At 41.3% G+C, this 23,559-nt stretch overlaps 2 protein-coding genes across 6 annotated transcripts in view; both read left to right on the forward strand.

Moving 5' to 3' along the window:
• The window catches only part of dst (dystonin), a 536,191-nt gene that overhangs the window by 392,622 nt on the left and 120,010 nt on the right, over positions 1 to 23,559 (forward strand). The gene's annotated exons all lie outside the window — the stretch shown is intronic.
• Positions 15,191 to 17,506, forward strand: LOC125483062. Its single transcript, XM_048596449.1, has 2 exons — positions 15,191 to 16,910; positions 17,479 to 17,506. The coding sequence occupies exons 1-2, from the start codon at positions 15,630 to 15,632 to the stop codon at positions 17,488 to 17,490; spliced, it is 1,293 nt and encodes a 430-aa protein (XP_048452406.1). The 5' UTR covers positions 15,191 to 15,629; the 3' UTR covers positions 17,491 to 17,506.

The following is a 23,559-nucleotide window of genomic DNA, read 5'->3' on the forward strand; positions in this document are numbered from 1 at the left end:
TCTCGTGTTTGACCATGGAAGGTCAGCTGGTATCACAGAATCCACCGGTCGAGCAAAGTAGGTCAGCGTCTTTTGTTCCTATTTTTATATTCCGTTTCCTTTTGCAATGAAAACCAACATTGCATTTGCCTTCCCTATTACCTGCTGAACTTGTATTCTTTCTGTGCTTCAAGGCAGTGTGTGACTGTGTATAGTACTAAGGAGTGCTAGCAAAACTGGAGTGAATAGGAATCATCGGAAATCTCTTCACTGGTGTCATACCTTGCACAAAAGTAGATAGCTATGGTGGTTGCAGGTCAATCATCTCTGTCTTAGGACATCACTGCAGGAGTATCTCATGGTAGAGTCCGAGGCCCATACACCTTCTATTGCTTCATCAATCACCCTTATAGAGTCCTAGAGTCATACAGCATGGAAACAGACCCTTCTGTCCAACCAGTCCATGCCGACCATAATCCCAAACTAACTCCCACCTGCCTGCGCTTGGCCCATATCCGTCCAAAAATTTCTTATTCATGTAGTTATCCAAATGTCTTTTAAACATGGTAACTGTACCGGCATCCACCACTTCCTCTGGAAGTTCATTCCATACATGAACCACTCTCTTCTGTTTAAAAAATTGCCCCTTGTGCCTTTTTTAAATCCTTCTCCTGCCACCTTAAAAATATGTTCCCCAGCGCATGGAAAAGACTCCAGACATTCACCTTATCTATACCCTTAATGATTTTATAAACCGCTATAAGGTCACCCCTCAACCTCCTATGCTCCAGTGGAAAAACGTCCCAGCCTATCCAAACTCATCTATCCAACTTCTCCCTGTAACTCAAGCCGCCCATTCCCAGCAACATACTGATTAATCTCTTTTAAATGCTCTCCAGCTTCATAATATGCTTCCTATGTTCATCATTTGTGACACCTCAGATATTGAAACAATCCGCATGATCTGGACAACATCGAGGCTTAGGCTGAAAAATGATAAATGACACTCTCTTGCCACAAAGTGACCATCCCCAACAAGAGAGAACCTAATTGTTGTTCCTTTGCTTTCAGTGCTATTATCATCACTGAATCCCCCACTATCTACATTCTAAGAGTTACCATCGACCAGAAACTGAACAAGACTGGCTATATAAATACTGTGGGTACACGGACAGATAGGAGGGTAGGAATCCTACAGTGAATAATTCACCTCTTCTTTCCCAATGCCTACAAATCATAAGTCAAGTTATGATGGAATATTCTCCACTTGTCTGAATGAATGCAACTCAAAAACTCTCAAAGCTTGCTATCATCCAGGACAAAGCAGCCTGTTTGATTGACACCCCATTTACCACCTTTAACCCTCTTCACCACCAATGCTCAGTGGCGGCAGTGTATACAAGATGCAATGTGGTAACTAGTAGTTCTCAGATAGCACATTCCAAACCTATCGCCAATACAATTAGGGAAGCAGATGCATGAAAACCACCAATTGTAAGCCATCATTCAAGCCACACACCATCCTGGACTTGGGTTATATCACCGTTCCTTCACTGTTGCTGTATCAAAATCCTGAAACTCTTGTCAGCACCATCTACACCACATGGACTGCAGGTGTTCAAGTAGGCAGCCCACCACCACCTTCTCTGAGGCAATGGAGAATGAGAGCAAGATGGAAAGGGAGAATTTGAGTGCATACAGGCTCCTGGGCTACATGAATACTGGTGTGGACCAATGTACTGGAAATTCTATACAAGACATGACAGCTGACTGTCTTGAGCATTGGCACATTACCAGCACAGATAGTGGCAGAAACCGAGGTCAGGGAAGTAGCAACTAGTTTTCAAGTGCAAGGACCCTGTTTTGTTTTTAGTTGGATGCCCAGCCTCCTTTTTACTTCACACACTCTGCACCAAATGTCCCTAGAATTGTTGCTTTGTTCAGGAGAGAAGGTGCAGGAAAGATTGCTCCTATCAAAAGGAATGACATAGGATTAAAATCCCTCTTTCTCTGTATCTCCAGAGTCTCTCGGAGGATATGAAAAACCTGCAAAGCTTTCAAAATAAATGGCAAATTCACAATAGTAACATCAATCGATTGACCAAATAGAATCCCTAGATTACTTTGCAAGTTTGAAGTTTAAAGCTCACTGTTTCCTGAGATCAGATTTGCACTCTTGATGACTTTTAATTTTTGGGGGAAGACAAATTTCACTTTGTGTCTCATCAATAATGTGGTTTTAGTGAGTTGGATGAGGGATAAATATTAATCAAGATACCATGGAATCCTCCCCACCTCAGATTTCTGTGGGATCTTTGGGTGACAGGGGCCCGCTGAAAAGGGTAGATGGGATAACATTGGCATCCAAAGGATAGCAACTTTTACACAGGGTGTCAGTCTGGAGTTTTGTGCACAAGACTTTGGAGTGGGAATGGAGCAGAATCTGCAACCTTCTGAGTCAAAGGTGAGCACACGATCCATTGAGATACAATAGATCCTTATGATCAGCATGTAAGCAGGGAAGTACTAAATGAGTATTGTTGGAGGTCCCGTCCAGTTATTCAGTTGGACATATTCATGGAAGATTTCAAATGTTCCCTTTGTTCATTTCTCAAACAATCAAAACAGATGAGCTTCCTGTGTGTAAATTGGCTGTTAGATTTGCCTACTTGACTTTGTTTTGTTAATGCTCTTGTGAAGTTCCTTCAGATGTTTTACCACATCACAGGTGCAAGGTGAAAGTATGTTGTTAATTTAAGTGGTTTCCAGTCAGGCAGGTTGTAAGATTTCAGAAGTTAGCAATAGCACTATAATGTTCATACAACAGCCGGTGTGAGGATTTTGCATTAGTGGATGACTGGGCTTGATTTCTTTCTCGCCACTGTTGCTGTGGGCCCCTCCAATGCATGTGTAACTTTCCAATATTCCACAGTGCAGCATTCACAACAAAAATTTCATCCATCTACTAATTATCTTCTTAGCTATTGTCTTCTGTCTCTGGCACAAAGTCCATTCCCTTATCACTGACTCTATCCATCTCCCAGTCAGAGGCTGAACCAGACTGTTCACAACCTCTGTGTTATATTTAACTTTACAAGACGAACTTCCAACCACATATTTGTGTCATCACTAAGAGCACCTATTTCCACAACAGTAACACTGTCCAACACTGCCCCCACTTAAGCTCATCTGCTGAAACCCCTATCCATGCCTTTGTTACCTCAAGACTTGACTACTCATCACACTCAAGTTGACCTTCCGTATTTTACATTCCATAACTTTGAGCTCATCTAAAGCTTTGCTTGTGTCCCTTTTCACATGAAGTTACTTTTGCCATTATCCAGCTACCCATTGTTTCACCAGGAGTTAAAATAGATCAGCATCCTGTTTTTAAAATTCTCATGGCCAGGCCTCATCCTATTTTCTTCACTCCTACAAATCTTCAAGATCTCTGTGCTCCTCCAGTTGCGCCCACGAGTGATTCCCAAAATTTTACTTGTTACTCCAATGGCATCAATGCCTTCAGGTGCCTTGGCTATAAGCTCTGGAATTTCCTCCATAAACTTATTTTCCTCTCTGTCCCTTTTCCTTCTTTAAGATGCTTTTTAAGATCTATCTTTTTGGCCAAACTTGTCATCTAGCCTGGTATATCACTATGCAACGTGCTGTTAAATTTACTTTGACATTTCTGTCTTGTACCTAGTAACGTTTTACCATTAAAGGCTCTATACAAATGCAAATTGTCTACTGCACAATCAGAAACAATGGTTTTAGGATTGAAGCTTGAGGCTGGCAATGTTTTCTTGAAGTGAAGAGGGAGAACAGATTGGAATGGAAGAGGAAGCAATTTTGTTTTCCTGAGCAGTTCATTTCTCAAATGAAAGCCAGCCAGCCTCTGCATAATAAATGGTAATTTTTTATCATTACTTTCAGTGCTTACTGTCCTTTTTTGAGTTTAAAATGCGAATGTGCTTTGGTATTTAATCAGCCATCACAATCATTTCCAGATACAATTTTGGTGGGGAATTTTTTAATAATCAAGAGACACAGTGCACACGCATGTTGAAGAGAAAATAAAACAGTCATGCATCACAAATTGTATACACAGTATTATTGTAACACAAAATTCCTAGGAGTGATGAGTTTGGTTATGTCCTGTTCTTCGATGTTTCTGAATGTGATGACTTTTGGAAGACCTAATTTGAAAGGACTTGATAGAGTTGGAGGGAAAACATCTTCTGCTCTTGGAAAATCTTTGGGGATATAACCTTAAAATCAAAGCTAAACTAGCTTAGGAAATGTATCTTCATGCAAAAGTGTGATGGGAGCATAGAACCTTCTCTCTCACAAAGCAGTAGATGCGAGGTCAATTAATAATTTAAAATCTGAAATTCTTAGATTCTTGTCAGCTGAGTATTAAGTAATCTGGAAACAAGGAGAGTAAATGGAGTTGAGACACAGATCAACCACAGTCTAATTAAATGGGGAATGGGCTTGAGGGGTTGAATGATCAACTCCTGTCCCTGTCAGTGCTTAGTTTTATAACATAGAAGTTTATAACATAGAAGTTTAATCACAGGAAAGATTTTCAGATTCTCATGCAGTTTTCTCCCTCATATGTCTAAGTGAGAAGGGATCGATAAGTATTGATTTCTAGCCGTAATGCAAGTGGGGAGGTTTATCTCTCCTGGAAAGCTGTGTGCTTGGTGTCAGAGAATGATACGTAAATATTTCCTGCTGCATCGTCTATGAATCAGTGAAATTCACTAGATATGTCCTTTCCCAGACTTTCCCTTCTTTGTATGTGCGAATAGGCCACTAAGACTCAAATTGAGTGCATGTTAAGAATGGGAGAATGAGAGCCATCTTGAGAAACTAGATTTTTAACTCTTGTTCAGTAATCATTGGCCAATTTTGGAAAGTCTTCATATGTGGAAATTGATTTTAGGTCAGGCTGTGATTCCAACACAGTGCAATAGCTGCCAAACTTCACTAGCTGTACATGTCAAAGGTAACTGCTTTGCTGAGGTATTGAAGGGCTCTCATGCCTGTGGAGCTGCAGCACAGCAAGAGTCCATCATTTCAGGGAAACAGGAAATGTGTGTGTCAGAAAAATGTTTCTGTTGACCCTCGGCATGACGTAACTCTTTCCCATATTAAATTTAGCCCATGCCAATGTACAGATACATTGTACAGGAAGTTGTGACTCCCGAGGAATATCAAGTAGACAATAGCTACCTAAAGAGAGCTTGCTGCACAATGTTGCTGACAGTTTGCTTTCAGTAACCTGATTTGATCCCTGGCTGAAAATCAAACCTTACTAAGAAAGAAGTTCCTATCCAGGGCTTGGATGCTCTGGATTCTGACATCATGGGTCAGACAGTATTTTTAGTCAGTGAACCCTTTCTCCCAAAGTTCCCCTCATCGACAGATTATCAAAGGATAGCAGCGTTACTTGTTCAAGATACTGGTCTGCATTCAGAGTATTGGATTGATGTTGATTGCATCATGATGCTCTTTAATTTAGAGCAGTGTTGCCACTGATGTTGGTGTCATGTCATCCATTTCATGACTTCGTTCTTGTCTGAGAAGCCAGAAAGACAACACGTTTGGAGGATGAGGATATTTCACTGACCATGAAGGTTTTCAGTGTCTGACAGTAGTGTGTAGTGTGGCCCCCTCTCCCCAACCCCCAACCTTCACTGTTTCCTACAGATTCACTTGGGGGAGCAATGATTTAATGGGTGAGCTAACTGGAACATTCCATTATGATGAATTACACACGTTGAGGGATTCAGTATCACCAGTCAAATTGCTGTTTGTAGAAATGCTTAAACTAATGACTGCCTTATTTTCCCCATATGAAATGCTTGGATTATTTTGATAAAGGAAGTTTGCAGACCCATTCCTCCTCCCTTTAAGTATACCTGGGTTCTTTTGTTTTTGTTGTTTCTTCCCATTCAATGATAAAAGGAAGCCATTTGGCCTGTCGTGCCAATGCTGGCAGTTCGAAAAGTTATCCAATTAGGCTCATGTGTTCTCCTCTTGTCAAAGAACTGCAATTTTTTCACCTGTTTAAATAGCTATCTAATTCCCTTTCGAAAGTTGTTATTGAATTTTCCCTTTCAGGCAATGCATTCCAGATCATCATAACTGGCTATGTACAAAGAAAGTTGGTCTCAGCTCTTCTTTTCCTCTTTATTTTATATTTTATTCTTTGATGTTAATTGACTGTGACTTAGAGTAATTGATATAAAACTCTCGCTGTCTGCATGAAATAAAGGCTTCCATTTATATATAACACCTTGTAGCAAATTTTATATATGTGTGCTTTATCAGGTCCCTGAGTGGCTTTTTCATTATCTTACTTGGTACCAGGTGATGATGTTTCTATGATACTTTTTCATTTTCTCTGGAGCTCTGTTTGTCTTTGATTCCTCCTGATTTTAAATCCTTTTGTTGCCCTTTTGGTCCAGCTGTTTTCTGTGTTCTCAATTTCTTAAAATTCAAATGTTTGAATAAATAGTTAGAAGAAAACCTACAGAGTAGCAGTGTTGAGGGAGATTTGAGGGGTTGCATGGTGGAAAGTGACTTGCCCTTAAAACAGGATATTTGTTAGAATGGAGCTAAGAAATAGAGTAACAGGATGGAGACTTTAAAAGGAATGAAGGGAGATAGCCAAAAGTTGTTGCTTCCTCTAAGACCAGAGGCTAATGTTGTAATAATTTCCATATCCTGTTGCCTTCAATAGGAAGTTGAATATGGATTTTTTATTTTTAAATTCTGATTAATTCATGTAAAGAGCATCTGAGCTCATTAGTAAACAGATACAATTGGTGCAGATGTGAAAGCAGTTGTTAATTAGTTCAGTATTTCCCTAATGGTATGCTTCTCAATTGGATTAGACATTTGAAGAAGTTTAACCAAATTCTTTGAACACTTCATAGAGAATTGTTTCCTTCCTTAAGGTTTACCTTTAGCATAGTTCAGTGTCTGTGCACTAATGCAGATGGTAGATGAGATCATAGTAGTTTGTTCTGGTGCGGTGTACAGCTTTTCGATTCGTGTAGAGTACTTAGACTGACTGATCTCAAACAACAGCCTTGCCGATAATGATTTCATTTTATGTTCAGCTTCAAATTTGAAGCACACTTTAATACTAACTGAGGAAGAATCTTCATTTCTCTACTGTATAGCTTCAGTTATAACTCAAGGATGTCAACACACTTTACAATCAATTAAATATTGTTTTTAAGTGTAGTCCCGGTTTTTGGAAATACAATAGACAGTTTTTGCCCAGCCAGTGTCCATGTACAACACTGAAATAAAGATTTGTTTAAAATTTAGTTAATGTATCACAGAGTATTTGAAAAAAAAATCCCCTGCACAATCTTTGACTATTGCATCTACAGGATGGTGCCTCAATGTAAGGTCTTATCCAAAAGACAGCACCCCATCAGTGCAACAGTGAGAGCATTCCCTCAGTACTGCATTGAGAGTGTAAATCAGAATTAAGTACTCAAGTCTCTGGAGTAACAATTGAACCTAGAACCTTCTGACTATGAATGTTACTCATTGAGTCATTGGCAGCACTAGGGAATTTGGGAAGCTTTCACATTTCTCCCTGTCTGTCCTTTATAGCTTCAAATGTACACGCTTAAGGATACTGTCAAAGCTGCTTTGACAACTTTTGGAGATATATTGAAAGGATCTCACTGTTATCTTACAATTACAGCCAGTCTATTTTAGAGTGAAATCAATGAGCAATTTTCATAGTAAGGGCAGGGGAAATGTAGTACTCTCATCTTCACCTGTAGATTCTGTGCCAGTTTGACTTTACAAAACACTGACTGAAAGGTTTTCATTGGATAAGTTTTTCAAGGAATATGAATGAGTCAAGGGCAAGTAAAGGAGATTGAAGTGCAAATCAACCATGAACCAGTTGAATGGCATAACAGTCTCAAGGGGCTGAATGGCTGCCTTCTGTTTCTATATACCTATGAGTGAATGGGGAAATTTCTTTTCAGCAATGTGAATATGACTGTTTCCACCATCTATCAATAGATGAGTCTTGTTGAGGAGAAATACTGACAGTACACCTTCTGAAACGAGCAGTGGGGTGCTCCCACCCTGTGAGAACAAATACACATTTTGGAGCTGTGTTTTCAGTACAGATTGTGATGGAACATTGGTAAAATCCACTAACTAAAAGTGATTTGTCGTATACAACGTAAGACTGCACAGTATGTTTCAAAATTGGTCTCCCAGCATTTGGAAAAACCTTTATGCATTGGCAGAATTCTGGAGTAGATAATAGTGTCCTAAGTTCCTTTTTAAAATGACATGTTGCACTTATGCAGCAACCTGTTGTAAAGCTGCAACTTAATTCAGGACTTTTGATGGTATAAACTGAGTGCAACATGATCTATTTGTCATACTGTAAAAATTTTTCACAATGTTTTAGTGAGTGCATATAACACACAGCTTGGAATGGAGCTCGAGAAGGAATAGCTGTTGTAACAGGAAGAATATTCCCAAAGGATATCGTGGAAATCGTGCTGAGCTGCTGAAGCTCAGTCGTGTTGGTGTTAAGTGCCCTACAATTGGAGTTAGTGCCTCGAAGTTGGGAAAGGGGGAAATCAGCTAAGTTTCCTGATTGTTACAGGAACACAAAATTAGGGACAAGAAAGGGCAAGGGTCCATCAAATTGGCCTTCTACCACGCTGCTAGTTGCTGACGTGGTGACTCATCATGACAATCACTCCAATTAAGGACTGTGATCCAGTAACCCCTACTGTAAGTTATCCAGATGTGCAGATCAAGTGAGGTTATGATTAGGCTGACTTAAATCCAGGTTGACATGGGTGTCCATGGGATTGTTGATTGAAATTTAAAATGTGTCTCAAAAATGAGAGAGTGAAAGCAGGTACATTTCAGAGTAGGGTGGAGCAAGCAGGGTTAGAAAAATATCTAAATCCAAAGGTAGTGTTGCGGGATTGCATCTAACAATCCTCTGCAATTTAGAAGTTTGCATGGAAATAGTTTGGTAGTTAATGATCCAGGCCATTATGTCTGGACATAAAAGGAATCAACGTATGTGGAGATAGCGTGAAGCTGAGGTAGAAAATCAACTATGATCATCTTAGATGGGGAAGCAGACTGCATGGTCTGCTGCTCTTCCTATGTATTAGTTTTGATACTTGATTCTTATTAGTAATGAAAAGAAGTGGCAATTTTAGAGAAATAAATTCCTCCGTTATATTCAAATCAACAAATGCATTTTGTTGGGGGTTGGGTGTAGTGGTTGGTGAAGTGAATGGGAAGCGAGCTTACTGCGAGCCTGACATGGGGACTCTATTATAAAATGCATATGAAAATCAGTAGCCAAGGTCAAACTTTGCCATGACTAGTGGGATCTAGCATCTGTTCCCATTGCATGTATAGAAAACAGATGCAACTTGTGAAGGGCTAAAATATATCATACATGTACACAAAATGTATTCTGCTAAATGATTCACATTTCCTGGTCACTGGTACAGTGCAATTAAATGAAGGACTGCTTATACTGATTGCAAGTGGAAATAGACCCAATTGTTGGGTTTATTTTAGCAGTTAGTGCTGATTGTGAAGATTAACCATTTTGAGATGTTAAGACTGTAGTGTTCTCATGCATATATTTCCTGTTATTTAAGTTGCAGGATAATTGCACCAAATAAATTGAAAAAGTTTTGTTTTAAATGTTGCAAATCATGTATGAGTAGGTAGAAATTAGCACATTTCTTGACTAATGCTCTAATGGTGATAGTTTCTGTACCTACTGCTATTTCACCTGGGCCACGATTAACTTATTTTTAGATACAATCTTTGCAGAGGAAGAAGACAGTATTCATTGGTGCAGTGAACAGTCTCTGGTCTCTTTTGTCAGTTTGTGGAATGAAGCACCACTCCAGGCTGACACTCCCAGTAAAATGGTACTGAGGAGTGCTACACTGCTGATGGTGTCGTCCTTCAGACGAAATTTTAAAGTAAGGCCCCATTTGCCCTCTCATGGGTGTAAAAGTTCCTTATGGTATTGATTCAGGTATCTTTCTCCTGAGGGTTCTGGCAATAATTAAATCCCAACTAGCATCACTCAAAACAAATGTATCAGTTTGTTGTTTGTGGGCTTCAGCATTTCTTACATAGCAAAAGTGACTACACTTCAAGAGTACTTAATTGTCTGTAAACCACTCTGGGACTCCAGAAAGACACCATTGCCCATTCAAGTTCTTGCACCTGCACAGCATGGATGAGTTCCTGCCTGGTTTCAGACTGAATGTTTGTGAAATGCCTTCTTTTCCACAAATTTGAAACTCAGCTTTGATGTTTGTTAAATCCCATGTGCATTGACATCGCCCTGAGATTTAGCTATTTCAAAGAGATGCTCAACAGGAGATTGATGTAATTCAGCACCTTATTAAAGGCGATGGAGGATAAACCCTTAGCTAAAATTTGTTCAGAACTATCTTCCTCTCAGATTTACTTTCCTTATCTGAACTTGCTTTGGTGTACTTTTTTTTTGACTGCCTGGTGTTTTCAGTCATTATTGGAAAGGTTTGTTTTCCCAATATGTTGCTTTTAATGTGTTTTGAAATGGAGCTCAGGAGTACGTAGTTTTGCCAGGAGACAGTTTGTCATCTTCACCCCATTCAAAACCACTCCAAAGCAGCTGTGATTGGACAATTAGTTTTAAATAAAAGGTTTTTTTTAACAAACTTCGTGACGTCTGGGGCCTGGGGTATTTTTAATAATGACTTAATCTTACTAGGGATTTGACATTGTGTTGGTTTATTGCATTACTTTGGCCTCTGTTCTCTCAGACATTGGTTTCAAAGTCCTTAATTGGTTTTGTCTGCCTTCAGAATATTTGAGTCAATTATTATTGGGACTGTAACTACAGTACAGCAATGTTTTTAGCCTTGTTTCAGAAAGAGTTTTTAATGTTGCTGAAGTATGGAGAGATGATCAGATTATGATGTGTGACTACTGGCTCACTGACATTAAAGTAAATGCAGTTACTTGAGGAATTAATATCTTACAAGGCTACAGAAAATTAAAAGATTTACAATTAAAAGCAATGATGTGTTACTGATGCACCATTTCTAGCTTGGAGAAAAGCATCAGGTTCCTCGGACCATAAAATAGTCAATTCTGCCTTTTAAATGGCCAGTAAGAGTCCTGCATCGGGAAACTTTATCTTAATTAGATGGATTAATGAGTCAAGCTAGACCTCAGAGTTTAGATTTCACACATCCATCCTTCTCGTTCAGTTCAGTGTTTATTCCACATCAGTGCATGAATCGGTTTCTTTGAACCGTGGACGATAAGATTGTCCAGTGTGTTTGAAAATGGTTCTCTTTTTTCCTCCCTTGGTGGATATGTCACTTGGTGATATTCACTAGTCACTGCTGAGTGGTTGATTACCCTCAATCAGGGTAATAATGGAAAAGCAATAATGTGGCCTTAATGATACCTGAACTTAGGAGAAGAAAGATTGACCACTACTGTTCCATATCTTGAAGTGCATGCAATCTTTTTTAATTGATTTGTGGAATGTGGACACATGCACTTTTTGCCCATCACTGGTTATCTCAAGACTGCGCACACTGGTAATTTTGTTCAGCAGGTACAAGTGGCTTGCTGGCCCATTTCATTGAAAAGCTACTACATGGTGCAAGTTTTAAGTTGAAGGTAGAATTAGTAGGCTCCTTTCTGTGCAGACTATTTTTTTCTCTTTATTCCTTCATTGGAGAAATGTCTTGTTGGCCATCCCCAACTGCTCTTGAATTGTGTAGCTTTGAGGCTACACAGTTAAGAGTCAACCACATTGGGTCTGGGGTAATATGTAGGTCATACTGGGTAAGGATGGCAGATTTTTTTCCTTAAAGGACATTAGTTAACCAGATAAAGTATTACAATCATGATCATATCACAGCCATTATAACTGAGAACAGCTTATATCAGTGAAGCATTTGGAGTTTTGCACCAATTTACCATTACTATGATGGTATCACTTGTTGCTGACCCAGACCTTAGCCAGATGTCACACACATTGTCGTTGTCCTTAGTCAGATACCAATAATCACTACATTGCAAATAGAAGGATCAGGTCTAATTTCTCAGAGGAGTAGCCTGTTCAAATTCAACATTTAGAGATGCAAATCAAAAAACATCATGACCACCAAGTAAAGGTACCAGAAGGCAGCTGGAGAATTATAACCAGTAGAGTTCATAGGAAACTATCATTAAACTTTGTTTGAGCAGGGGGTGTAGTTTTGGAGGTAATGGGGTGTGGACTAAAACTGGAGGTTAGGAATTGGCGTGCTGTTCTACAACCCTGCCTGAATATCTGTACCCAAATGGGTGATGTATAGAACTGGCAGCTTTACTAACCACAATAATGGTAAAAGTTGACTCCAATGTCCTTTGCAGAGAGGGTGAGAAATATCAATCAGCACCCAATGCTTGTGCCAGAATATTCAAAGAACCATCCAGTTAATCTCCTCCCTGCTTTTGCCACCCCTCTCACATTTTTCTTTGTAAATATCTATCCAGTTTCCCTTTGAATTTTACTATTGGGCCCTTTTCCACCATCCCTTCAGATAGTGCATTTCAGATTATCATCACTCACTGCATAAACCATTCTCCTCACATTCCCTCTGCTTCTTTTGTCAATGATCCTAAATCTGTGACCTTTAGTTACTGACTCCCCAGGCATTGGAACCAATTTCTCCCTACAAACCCTTCGATTTTGAATTCTTTTGTTAAATGTTGCCAGGGTTGGAGGGTTTGAGCTATGCAGACAGGCTGAATAGGCTGGGCCACTTTCCCTGGAGCACTGGAGACTGAGAGGTAACCTTCTAGAAGTTTATAAAATCATGAGGGGCGTGGTTAGGGTGACTAGTCAAGGTAAGGGAGTCCAAAACCAGAGGGCATAGGTTTAAGGAGAAAGGGGAAAGATTTAAAAGGGACCTAAATAGGTAACTTTTTCACGCAGAGGGTGGTGCACCTATGGAATGAACTGCCAGAGGAAATGGTGGATGCTGGTACAATTACAACATTTAAAAAGCATCTAGGTGGGTATATAAATAGGAAAGGTTAGAGGGATGGGGCCTAATGGTGGAAAATGGGATTAGATTAATTCAGGTTATCAGGTTGGCATGGTCAAGTTGGACTGAAGAGTCTGTTTCCATGCTGTACATCTGTATGACTCTAAATCTCCTCCTAGTGATCATGGCTCCAAGAAAAATCCCAGTTTCTTCTATCTCTGCACACAGTCTCATTCTAGCAAATCTCCTCTGCACCCTTTCCAAGACATTTACGTCCTTTGTGATGTGGACTGCCCAGAATTGGCCCCAGTTGTCCAGCTGAGACATAACCAGCAATTTCTCAAGATTGGATTTTCTGTCTACTCTGATGTGCCTCACTGTGGGATGTCATGCAGTGACATCTTTGCAGTGACCTTGCACCACTGGTTATATTTTTGTGACAGCAAGGGCACCTGGAGCAGCTACCATCTGTAGACATTGCTTTCTATGTTTAATGAGATTATAGGTGCCAGGAGCAGCAACACAGTGAACATTATGTGACTGGATGGAAGGTCAGGACACTGGACAACAAGCAAACCCACTGAAACAAAATAGAAATTGCTGGAGAATCTCAGCAGGCCTGGCACCATCTGTGGAAAGTAGAATCAATGTTTTGTGATTGGGGGAAAAAATCCTGTTCAAGTTTAGTAGCAATTTAAAATAGGAATTGAATAATTATTTGAGGGGAAGAATTGTAAGCCTCTGAAGGAGAAGTGTGGAGAGTGAGACTATTGGGATAGTTCTATCACAGGCACGATGGCCTGAATGGACTCTTTGGCACCGTAGGTTTCTGACATAGCTTGGGGGTTTTGGTCACGCGCTGGGATCAGATCAGCCCTGGTTTCTACATCTCCCCTTCTTCCCCCTTGATCCAGGTTGATGAAAATGGGGATTGAAGTGATATCCACAAGGTGAGACCAAAAAGGGAGGCCCACACCAGGTCCAGTTTCCCCTTGCCATGTCCCCCGAGCAGGGTGATGTACTGAGGTTGGCAATGCTTTGCTGCTGAATGTGGCATCAGCCGGGGAACCCGAGGCCGAAATAACTAAGGGCTCTCTTGGAAACGGAACATGTGGCTGAGAAATGAGGTGGGCGCGAACACAAAAGAAGCGGGGGCGGGGGTGTGACAGAAGAGGTCGCCGGGGGTCGAATGAAGCGGCCGGTCACGTTTGTAGAGTGCACCAACCGGGACTGTAACAGATGTTGGCTGAAGAATGAGAAAGGGGCGTCACTCCACTGTGGATCTTTTGAAGGTTTCTCAGCTCCGGGGAGGGAAGGCTGCACAGCTTTGCTGTGGGCGCTCCATGCCTGCTTCCTCAGCGGTGACCACGCCGCCCTGCTCCCATGTCTTCCTCCCACCCCAGAGCCTGTGTCCGCGGGGATCTCACAGTCCGCGCCTCGCTGCCTGTGACTGAGACCCAACTTCTCCTCCCGGAACCATGAACCCTCGATTGGACACACTGCTCGCAAGGCTGGGCGACTGGAAGGAACTCGTCCCGCTCTGTGCTTGAAGAACTTGCTTCGAGGACGAGGGGATATATATTAAAAAAAATCAGCAGCAGCGTTTGTTTCTGAAACATTTTGCACTGAAAGATTTGCTCTCACGAGCCCGCGGATTGTACTGCAGAATTAAAGACAGGCTGCAAGAGGTTTAACATGAGTGAGTGAGGGAGAGAAGCCAATCGTCAAATCAATACAGGAGGAAAAACTAGCTTTGTGACAAAAAAGGGGGGAGGAAAAAAATACAAGTTGATGTGCCTTTGTCTTCAACAGAAAGTGTGGTTTCCTTTTTATATGTTTAAAAAAAACCCAAAGTGACTTGTGTTCTGCGATCGTCAGAGGTTTGGGTTTTGAACGCAGACTAGATGAATGCACTGCTGTGATTCGTTTTGTCCGATGAGGAGGTTTCTTTGCTTGTTACTGTGAATTGTTTTGCCTGCAAGTGGATTGAGGGTAATCACTGAGACAACGCCAGAGCTGTTGTGTTCAGCTGAAGGATTCCTTCCTTTTGCAAAGTCCCCGGTGATGGGGATCAGCTGAAATTACAGTGCTGTCTGTACATACCTTTCTTGCTGCTAAAAAGAATTGAAGTAGGGGGAGGGGTTAAAGGGCAGAGGGGCTTGAGGGAAAAAGAAGGCACGGAATTTCTGACTGAAAGACCTTCTGAACTTACTGTTGTGTTTTTTTTAACACTGCCAAACTAACAGCCTGCGCACTTTATACAGAATCAATTCCACTCCCACCCCGCACCAGATTATAATCAGGTAAAGTTAAACAGTCACCATTGCACTGGAATTTTGTTTTTGTTTTTAAAAGTCCTCCTTTAAATGCAGTCTCAATGCATGAGTTTTAAAAATATTTTTATTAACTGCAGGTTTCAACAAACCAGTGTTCACTTAGCTTTAGCTGGGACACATGTTTATTGTAGGTTTGATTTCATTTGGCTGCCTTTAAAATTGTGAAAGGGTTTTTTTTTAAAAATTGGAGCAACTGCATAATGCCATAGCAAAAAAATCCTACAAAATGGGGAAACCACTGAGTAGGCCTGACTGCTTACGTCAAAATCCAGCCTGTGTGGGGATAACTGAGGAAGAGGACATTAATATTGAAGATTGTTATGTTCCCCAAAGATCCATCTATGACACAGTGAGACTGAATGAACAGATAGACTCAGGCTCAAAGGGCAGCCTGGCTTCAAGACACTTGACAGAGCGTTACCTCCCATACAGCCAGAGGACACTAGAATCTGCCCCCTTCTCTAGCAATGGTGCATTATCAGCCCCCGGTGCTCTTGAGCTGAGGGCCAGAGAGAGCACCCGACTGGACGAGAAAATGATCTTTGATGCCCTGAAGCTTAACAGTGATGCCATCCGAACCGCTGGTGCTCCCAAGGTGAAAGCTGTGGTGGAGAAAAGGGAAAACCGGCGGTCCTGGAGGACATTTGTTCCACCCTTCACAGACTACCCCAGCCGAGCAGAGGCTTCACCTTGTGAAAGTACAGAGGCTGCTACTTTGTCCACCTGGAGCCGCGACAAGGGCACCAGCGGCTCACTCACTTCAGAGGAGGACTCTGGGCTGTCCAGTCCCTCTGCAAGTAAAGCACAAAGGTACCCATGGGCTAACAGTGATAAAATTCGTTACAGGAGTTTATCCTCTGTGGATGGAGTACATTTAACAAGGGACCATGAAGCCAAAAGAATTGGGCCCAGTGTCACCTCTGGCGAAGAGCAAATGTTGTCACGCGCGCCTAAAAGTGTGCCCTCTATCACAAAGAGTGAAGACTATGGAGTCTCCCCAACTGAAGAGGCAGAACTAATTATGGCCTTAGAGTTGGTTTCTGAGCATAATGCAAGAGAAGATACTGATTTTGAGGGAAATGAAAATACCATGGAATACAATGTGAAAAATTGTGTTGGCAAAGAAAGTCTTGATGGGAAATCTAACTTCATATCCACCCCAGCAGAGATTATGCCCAAGTTTTTTGAGGCACAACAGGCAGATCTGGAAGAAGCAACAATAGAGGAAGGAAAGGAGAATACACTCACACAAGAGACCTGTTACTGGGATACGGTAGTTGAAAGTCAATCTGAAACACAGTCAGAATGTGACCATGTGCAGCCTTTGGTGGAACCAGATACCCCATTATTTGTTCCCGGGGAAATACCTCCTGTTGTTGAAAGCATGACGTCTGAGTGCAAGGGTTATTATGAAAACACGCCAGTGATGGACGAGGTGTGCATCTGTAGCATGTCAGCACTGATAGAACATTCTAATGTGAACAGCAGTGGGGTTTTCACTGATAAGGTAACCAAAATACTTGTGTATGCAACAGGGTGTGATTTGCATCGGAGGTCCTGGGAAAAGATTTCTGATAACACTTCCTCAAGTTCCGTCATTTTACTTTATGTCACTGTTGCCAGGTAACCAGTTTCCTAGCAACCTTCAGAATATTAAATTTCAATATGGCTGAATTAGATTGGGTGAGCAATGTGGCTTTGTGAGCTGGAGGCAGCTTGTGACATGACTGATAGTTTCCAGCTGTTTGTTGTGTGGTTATTAACCAGCTGGTGTCTGTTACTCGTCATGTCCTGATATACCTTTACACTAACATATTTCACTTAACAGAAACTGGGGATTGTGGTGGCATGTCTCCCCACAGCGTCATTCATATCTGTGTAATAATCATTTCTCAAACCTCAATGGCTAAAGGTCTTCATGACTTTGTGGCATTTTGTGGTTTGGGGAAATGCCATGATTTGAGCTGATGCTTTTTTTGTTGAAATTAAGGCCCTTTTAATCTATTTCCCTGTGCATCAGAAATGGAACCGGAGGGTTATGTCATCATAGTACAATGCAATTTAATCTGTCTTAGCTTTCAGAGTAATGAAGAACTTGGCCGACAATTCAATGTGAAAAGAAAACGACAGGCACAGATTGATCACAGGACTGGTCTTCACTTGAGCTCTTGTTCCAGTGCCGCAGGTTTTCACTGAGTTAGTTGAGTTGATTTATTTAAGTACCAAGAGTTTCAAAGCAATATCACCATCAGCCTAACATTGCTGACATTACTTGATGGTTTTGATAAACCCGACCGTCCATGCAAGCTTTCGACATAGTCACAATATAACTGATGCAAAAAGCAAACCTTTTGCACAATCTTTTATCAATGGAACTGAATGGGTACAGAGTCCCTCTGCTGAGTTTCAATTTGAAACGTTCCACCAGAGCACACTGACCAGTAAATACTCAACATTTTTAGTTTTGAGATGAGCAGCTTGTGTGCTACTGTAAAAAGTTGATAATATCTAATGATGTTGCTAAATGACAAAACAGATCTCCCAGTCACTGTCCCCAAGTTTGCATTGTACTGTTCTTTGCTTGCCGTCTCCTCCCATCACTTCAGTTCCTCTTTCTCTTTTGCTAACCTTCTTTCTCTCACTCTTCCCTCATTCTCTTTCTCCCTCTTACTCCTTTCTCTCTCATGTGTTCTCGCTTTTCTTGTCTTTCTTCTTTATCAGTGTTGCCATCTCTACCCCTGCCATCTTATTTCTATTTCTTCATGCATACTTCTCCCTTTATTCTATCTCGTATACATCTTGCAGTTCTTGTATTGCTAAGATTTGTGCTCAGATGATGGAGGGATCAGACATGGGGAAGGATGTTCTGCCTATTTGTTTTGGGAGGTTGCAGGCCCTGAGACTACTACTGGGGTTCCTTGGGTTTGGAAGGGATGCAGAAGCAATGGGATTTGAGGCCAGAGCGTGTGGAGGTTCTATGGGGACGTGGCAAATTCTAAGGTATGAGCTGGTCGATTGGAAACTAAGGAAAACTCAGACTGAAAAACAGCTCCAGCTTGTAGGCACAGTGCACAGAGCTGTTTAAGACCCCAGCAAGTGGTAGCCTTGCTACACTGCCTGCTGTAACAGAGTCTTGTCCTCTCGATAAATTGGCAGTTACAAGTGATGCACTCTACTACCTTGTACCTCGACAGCAAGGATTAAGCATCACCAATGACAGAATGGATTTTATCTCTTGATGCTCATTATTCAGCCACTTGAAAGGACTCGTCACCTTTTTTGAATGGCTTTAATGTGAGAGATGATGCGTGTTTCCTGTACACGCAGGCAGGCTGCTCCCAGCTGGCAGTAATCAAACTGAAGTGACCACAAACTGGCCAACCACCAGCATCCCACACAATCAAACATTTTAAAAATATATCTCCTGTACTATGTTCTGTATGATTCTTAAAGCAGGCCTGATCTGCACTCCTCCACTGTAGCAAATCTGTCAAATGGACTCCTGAACTCTTTCAGGAAATGAAACAATTTAAACTTTCATTTTCCTCTTTCATATGGAAGGTGGTGGATGTTTAGGGGTCCTGAGAAAGGAATATCATCAAATCAAACAAAGGTGAAAGGGGACATTTGGCCCATCATTCCCTTGCTTTCAAACATCTACCCAGTTATAACTACTCATTGTTTCACTGTCCAATTCCTTAACTATAGTGCTGTGAATATCTCTCTTTCAGGGATTTATATGACTCACTATTGAAAGGTACCAGTTGAATCTGTTTCTGCTGGCCTTTTAGGCAGTGCATTTCAGATCCTATCCACTTGCTGAGCCTGTTTAAAAAAAAAAACACTCATCTCATATCTCATCTCTCCCCCAGTTACTTTAAATCTGTCTCATTGGTTTACCGATCCTGCCAGTGAGGAATTAAAAACAACTCCTTATCTGTGAGAATAAAGCTTTATGCTGTGTGCAGTAGTTTAAACCCTAAGATGAAATGTTACAGGTCCAATATTTGTTGCAAAGAGTGGAATTGAGGTGTCCTTTTGTTTTCTTTATTCATCCTTTTTCTGGGAGCAGGCATCTTGACAGACCCATGTGAACAAGATGCTTTGTTCAACTCTGTAACTTTGTGCTGTCTGAAGAATCAAATTGTGATGCAGTCACTGAGAATGTAGTTCATTCTGACCTTAGATCAGTACATACAATTTTCATGTGCCAATGGCTCTGTAATTTGTACTGCCTGCCTGCAGTTTAGCTATTCGATAAGAAGTGAGTCCTCCTCCAGTCTTTGAATGTAAATGCATGGGATTGAAGACAGGGATAACTGCAATGAGACAATCATTACATGAGGTGGCACAGTGGCTCAGTGGTTAGCCCTGTGCCTCACAGCACTAGGGACCTGGGTTTGATTCCAGCCTTGGTTGACTGTCCATGTAGAGTTTACACTTCTCCTCATGTCTGTGTGGGTTTCCTCCCACTGTCTAAAGATGTGCTGATTAGGTGGATTAGCCATGCTAAGTTGTCCATAGTGTCCAGAGATGTGCAGGCTAGGTGGATTAGCCATGGGAAATGTAGGGTTATAGGTATAGGGTAGTGGGGTGGGTCTAGGTGGGATGTTCTTCGGAGGGTCACTGTGGTCTCGATGGGCCAAATGGCCTGCTTCCACACTGTAGGGATTCTATGCAGTGTCAAACCCAGGACGTGCCAAGCAATCTCCTCCCAAGCTGCAAAGATGATTCCCTTGCAAAGTCCAGACCCAACTCAGCACCAACTTGGTATTTATGAATAGCCATTAATGGCTTAAAAATATCCAAAGTGGCTACCCAAGTATCAAGTAAAATTTGCCATGTAACAATGGAAGGAGATACGAGGACAGGTGACCAAGAGTTTGTTCAAATAGTAAGCTCTGGATAGCTGTACAGATTTGTGGGAAGGATTCCAGAGTTTAACATCAATGCAGTTGAAAACTGCACTAATGGTGGAGCAATGAAAATCAGCATGAACAAGAGGCCAGAGTTAAACAAGCACCAAGACTGTTTGTTTGTCAATGGGATGTGGATGTCACTTGCTCAGCCAGCATTGTTACCCAATTCTCATTGCGTGAGAAGGTGGTGGTGAGTCATATTATTTAGCCTCTGCAGTCCATGTGATGTAGGTGTACACTCAGTGCTGTTAGGAAGGATGTTCTATGATTTTGAACCTGTGACAGTGAAGAAACTGCAACATACATCCAGCAGGTTTAGAGGAGCATTTGTAGGTGGTGATGATTTTGTGTATTTACTACCTTTGTCCTTCAAGTTTGTAAAGTTCACGTGTTTGGAAAGTGCTGTCGAAGGAGTTTTGGTGAGTTGAGATGATGCACTTTGCTGCTATTGTATGACAATAGTGGGGGAATGAGTGTTTAAAGCGGTGATAGGATGTAGGTCAAGCTGATGAAGGTGTGCCAATCAAGCAGGCTCTTAGTCCAGGTTAGTCATCAGGCTTGTCAAATTGTGTTAGAGATGTACTTATCTGGGTAAGTGGTGAATATTCCATTAAACTCTTCATTTATGTCTTGTAGGTAGTGGAAAGCTTTGGGAATTCCCAACTTCTGATATGCTGTTGTAGCCACTGTATTTATATGGCCAGTCCAGTTAGCCAAACATCGGCTAACAGGTTATTTGTGACTAAGTGCCATTTGTAAGCTCTGGCAATGACACCCTCCATCATTTTCCTGATGGAGATTCAGCTGGTGAGGCAGCAATTAGCCAGGTTAAATTTGTCCTGCTTTGTATGGGCAGGCCATAACTGGGCACTTTTTTACTTTGACAGGTAGATACCGGTAGTGTTGCTCTACTGAAACAGCTTGACTAGAGGTAGGACCAGCTCTGGAGCCCACATCTTTGGCACCACAGTCAGGATGCTGTTGGGTCTCATAGCTTTAATTACATCCTGGAGGGTTGGAATAGATTACAACGGTTGAGAGGGTGACGAAAAGGATTTGCACATGCAGATAATAATTGTAACTTTGAGACCTTGTCAGACTTTCCATTTATAATATAATTTAAGCAAGCTGTGGATTCCATAAAATAAACTGGTCAGTATTTATACTGCTTAAAACAAAAATGCAACGTTAAAATTTTTAGTCTGGTACTCATCTGGATACCTGCAAGAATATCAATACTCAATGGCAACAGCAATTTAGACTCATACTGCTGATTGGTTGACGAGTGAAATTGGTCAAGGCATTGCTGTTGATGACATACGAGGGTGCAGTTACCCGTTTTAAGGAGGAAAGTAGGCCCTGATTTGTTGAGATGTGTAACGGGGAATGCACTAAGGAACCGTGTTCCCTGACCTGCTGCCCAATCACAGAGCATAACATCTAATGTTGAATATTATATTCTGACCTTATCGCAGTTCTCAATTTCTGCACTCCAAAGCAAATATTTGGTATATATTTAAAATTGTCAGGCAAATGGTATATACTTTGTACTAGATTCAGGTACAGTAGGGCTTAGATATAAGACCTATGCTGCACTGTGTCACTTGATTAAATTGGTGGCACTGGCTCAAATTTGAAGCTAGAAGTTAATGGGATTCACCTTGTCAATAGTATCTATGTAATAGTTTTGATAAAATGAAATGTTTCTATATTGAGTGGATACAGACTATCTTTAAAGAAAGTGCTATCACTAGGCATAAGTGGTTAAAATTTGGCTCCAGTTGCAGATAATATATCAGAGATTACATTGCCTCAAATGTTATAACATTTGTTTGTTTGGTTGAGAATTAAATTAAATGGAAGAGAATGGCTGTGGTCAAGTCAAACAGTTGAAATACAAACGTTCATTAAAACACAAAATTATAAATTGCTGGAAAAACTCAGCAGGTCAGGCAGCACTTGTGGAGAGAAAGCAGAGTTAATGTTTCAGATCTGGTGACCCTTCTTCAGAATCGATAATAGCGCAGAAAAATTTGGTATATATTGCTAGAAAAGGGGTGGGGGAGGGGAAGGAGTAAACAATAGTTGGAGATAGACCCCAAGAGAGAGAAAAAAACAGTTGGGCAGGCAAAATAGTGGATAAAGGTTAGCCTGGGAGAATGAACAGCTGCTAATGGGGATTGAATAGCAATCTAGCTGCTAGTGAGTGACAATGGGTTGTTTGTGATAGCAGCTCATGTGATGACAAGGTTTGGGGTGAGGATATGGGAGAAAGTGCTCAGGCTCTGAAATTACTGAACTCGATATTGAGTCCAGAAGTTGCAGGGTCCCCAGGCGGAAAATGAGATGTTGCTCGTTCAGTTTGTGCTGAGCTCTGCTAGAGCACTGTAGGAAGCCTGAGACAGAGGCAGGCAACCAGAAGCTCAGCGTCATTTATTTTGTCTCCCCAACGTAGAGGACACCACATTGTGAGCAGTGAATGCAGTAGACTAGATTGAGTGAAGTGCAGATAAATCACTGTTTCACCTGGTGGGTGTTTCTGGTGCTTGGATAGTGAGGATGGAGGATATTTTGAGGGTTGTTCAATGTATGCTTGTAAATTTTATGATACAGTATTCAGATTTGCTGTATCTTGGTTCATTTTCTGAAGCTGCTCCTTAAGCTGTGTGGATTTCGTCTAGAGCCTTCATACAGACCTTTCAAAGAGGGTATAGAAAAGACCTATTAAAAGAATTTTGCATACATTCTAATTCACCACAGAATTTGCAAATTATTTTTTTACTGCAGGAAGAGATGACTAAGCTTGGCAACTACTGTGGAAACATTGCAAGCTGTGTTATTGCTACTGTATATTTGTTCTTTTACTATTTAATTAATTTTCTCATCAATTAAAGTCAAAGTCAAGTGGAGCCTTATTATGTCAAATTCTGAAAATGTGGAGTAACATGTGACAAATGAACTACTGAAGTACATAATATTTACAGCAGCTCACACTGCCCAACTGGTCTATGCTGGAATTTATGCACCACACAAGCCTGCTATCTCCTTCAGCTCACCAAACCTACACTTCTACCATCTAGAAGGGCAAGGGCAGCAGTAATGTGGGAACATTACCACCTGCAAGCTCCCCTCTAGGTCACACACCGTTCTGACTTGAAACTATACTGTTGCTCCATCACTGTCAAAGGGTCGAAATCATTCCTAATAACATCAGAGGTATACAGAACGCTACCCCTC

The sequence above is a fragment of the Rhincodon typus genome, chromosome 5 (assembly GCF_021869965.1).
Source record: "Rhincodon typus isolate 14 chromosome 5, sRhiTyp1.1, whole genome shotgun sequence".
Lineage (NCBI taxonomy): Eukaryota > Metazoa > Chordata > Chondrichthyes > Orectolobiformes > Rhincodontidae > Rhincodon > Rhincodon typus.

Bases quoted from the DNA above. Each gene is read 5' to 3' on its own strand.
- LOC125483062 (XM_048596449.1), top strand. From the start codon at position 15,630: ATGGGGAAACCACTGAGTAGGCCTGACTGCTTACGTCAAAATCCAGCC.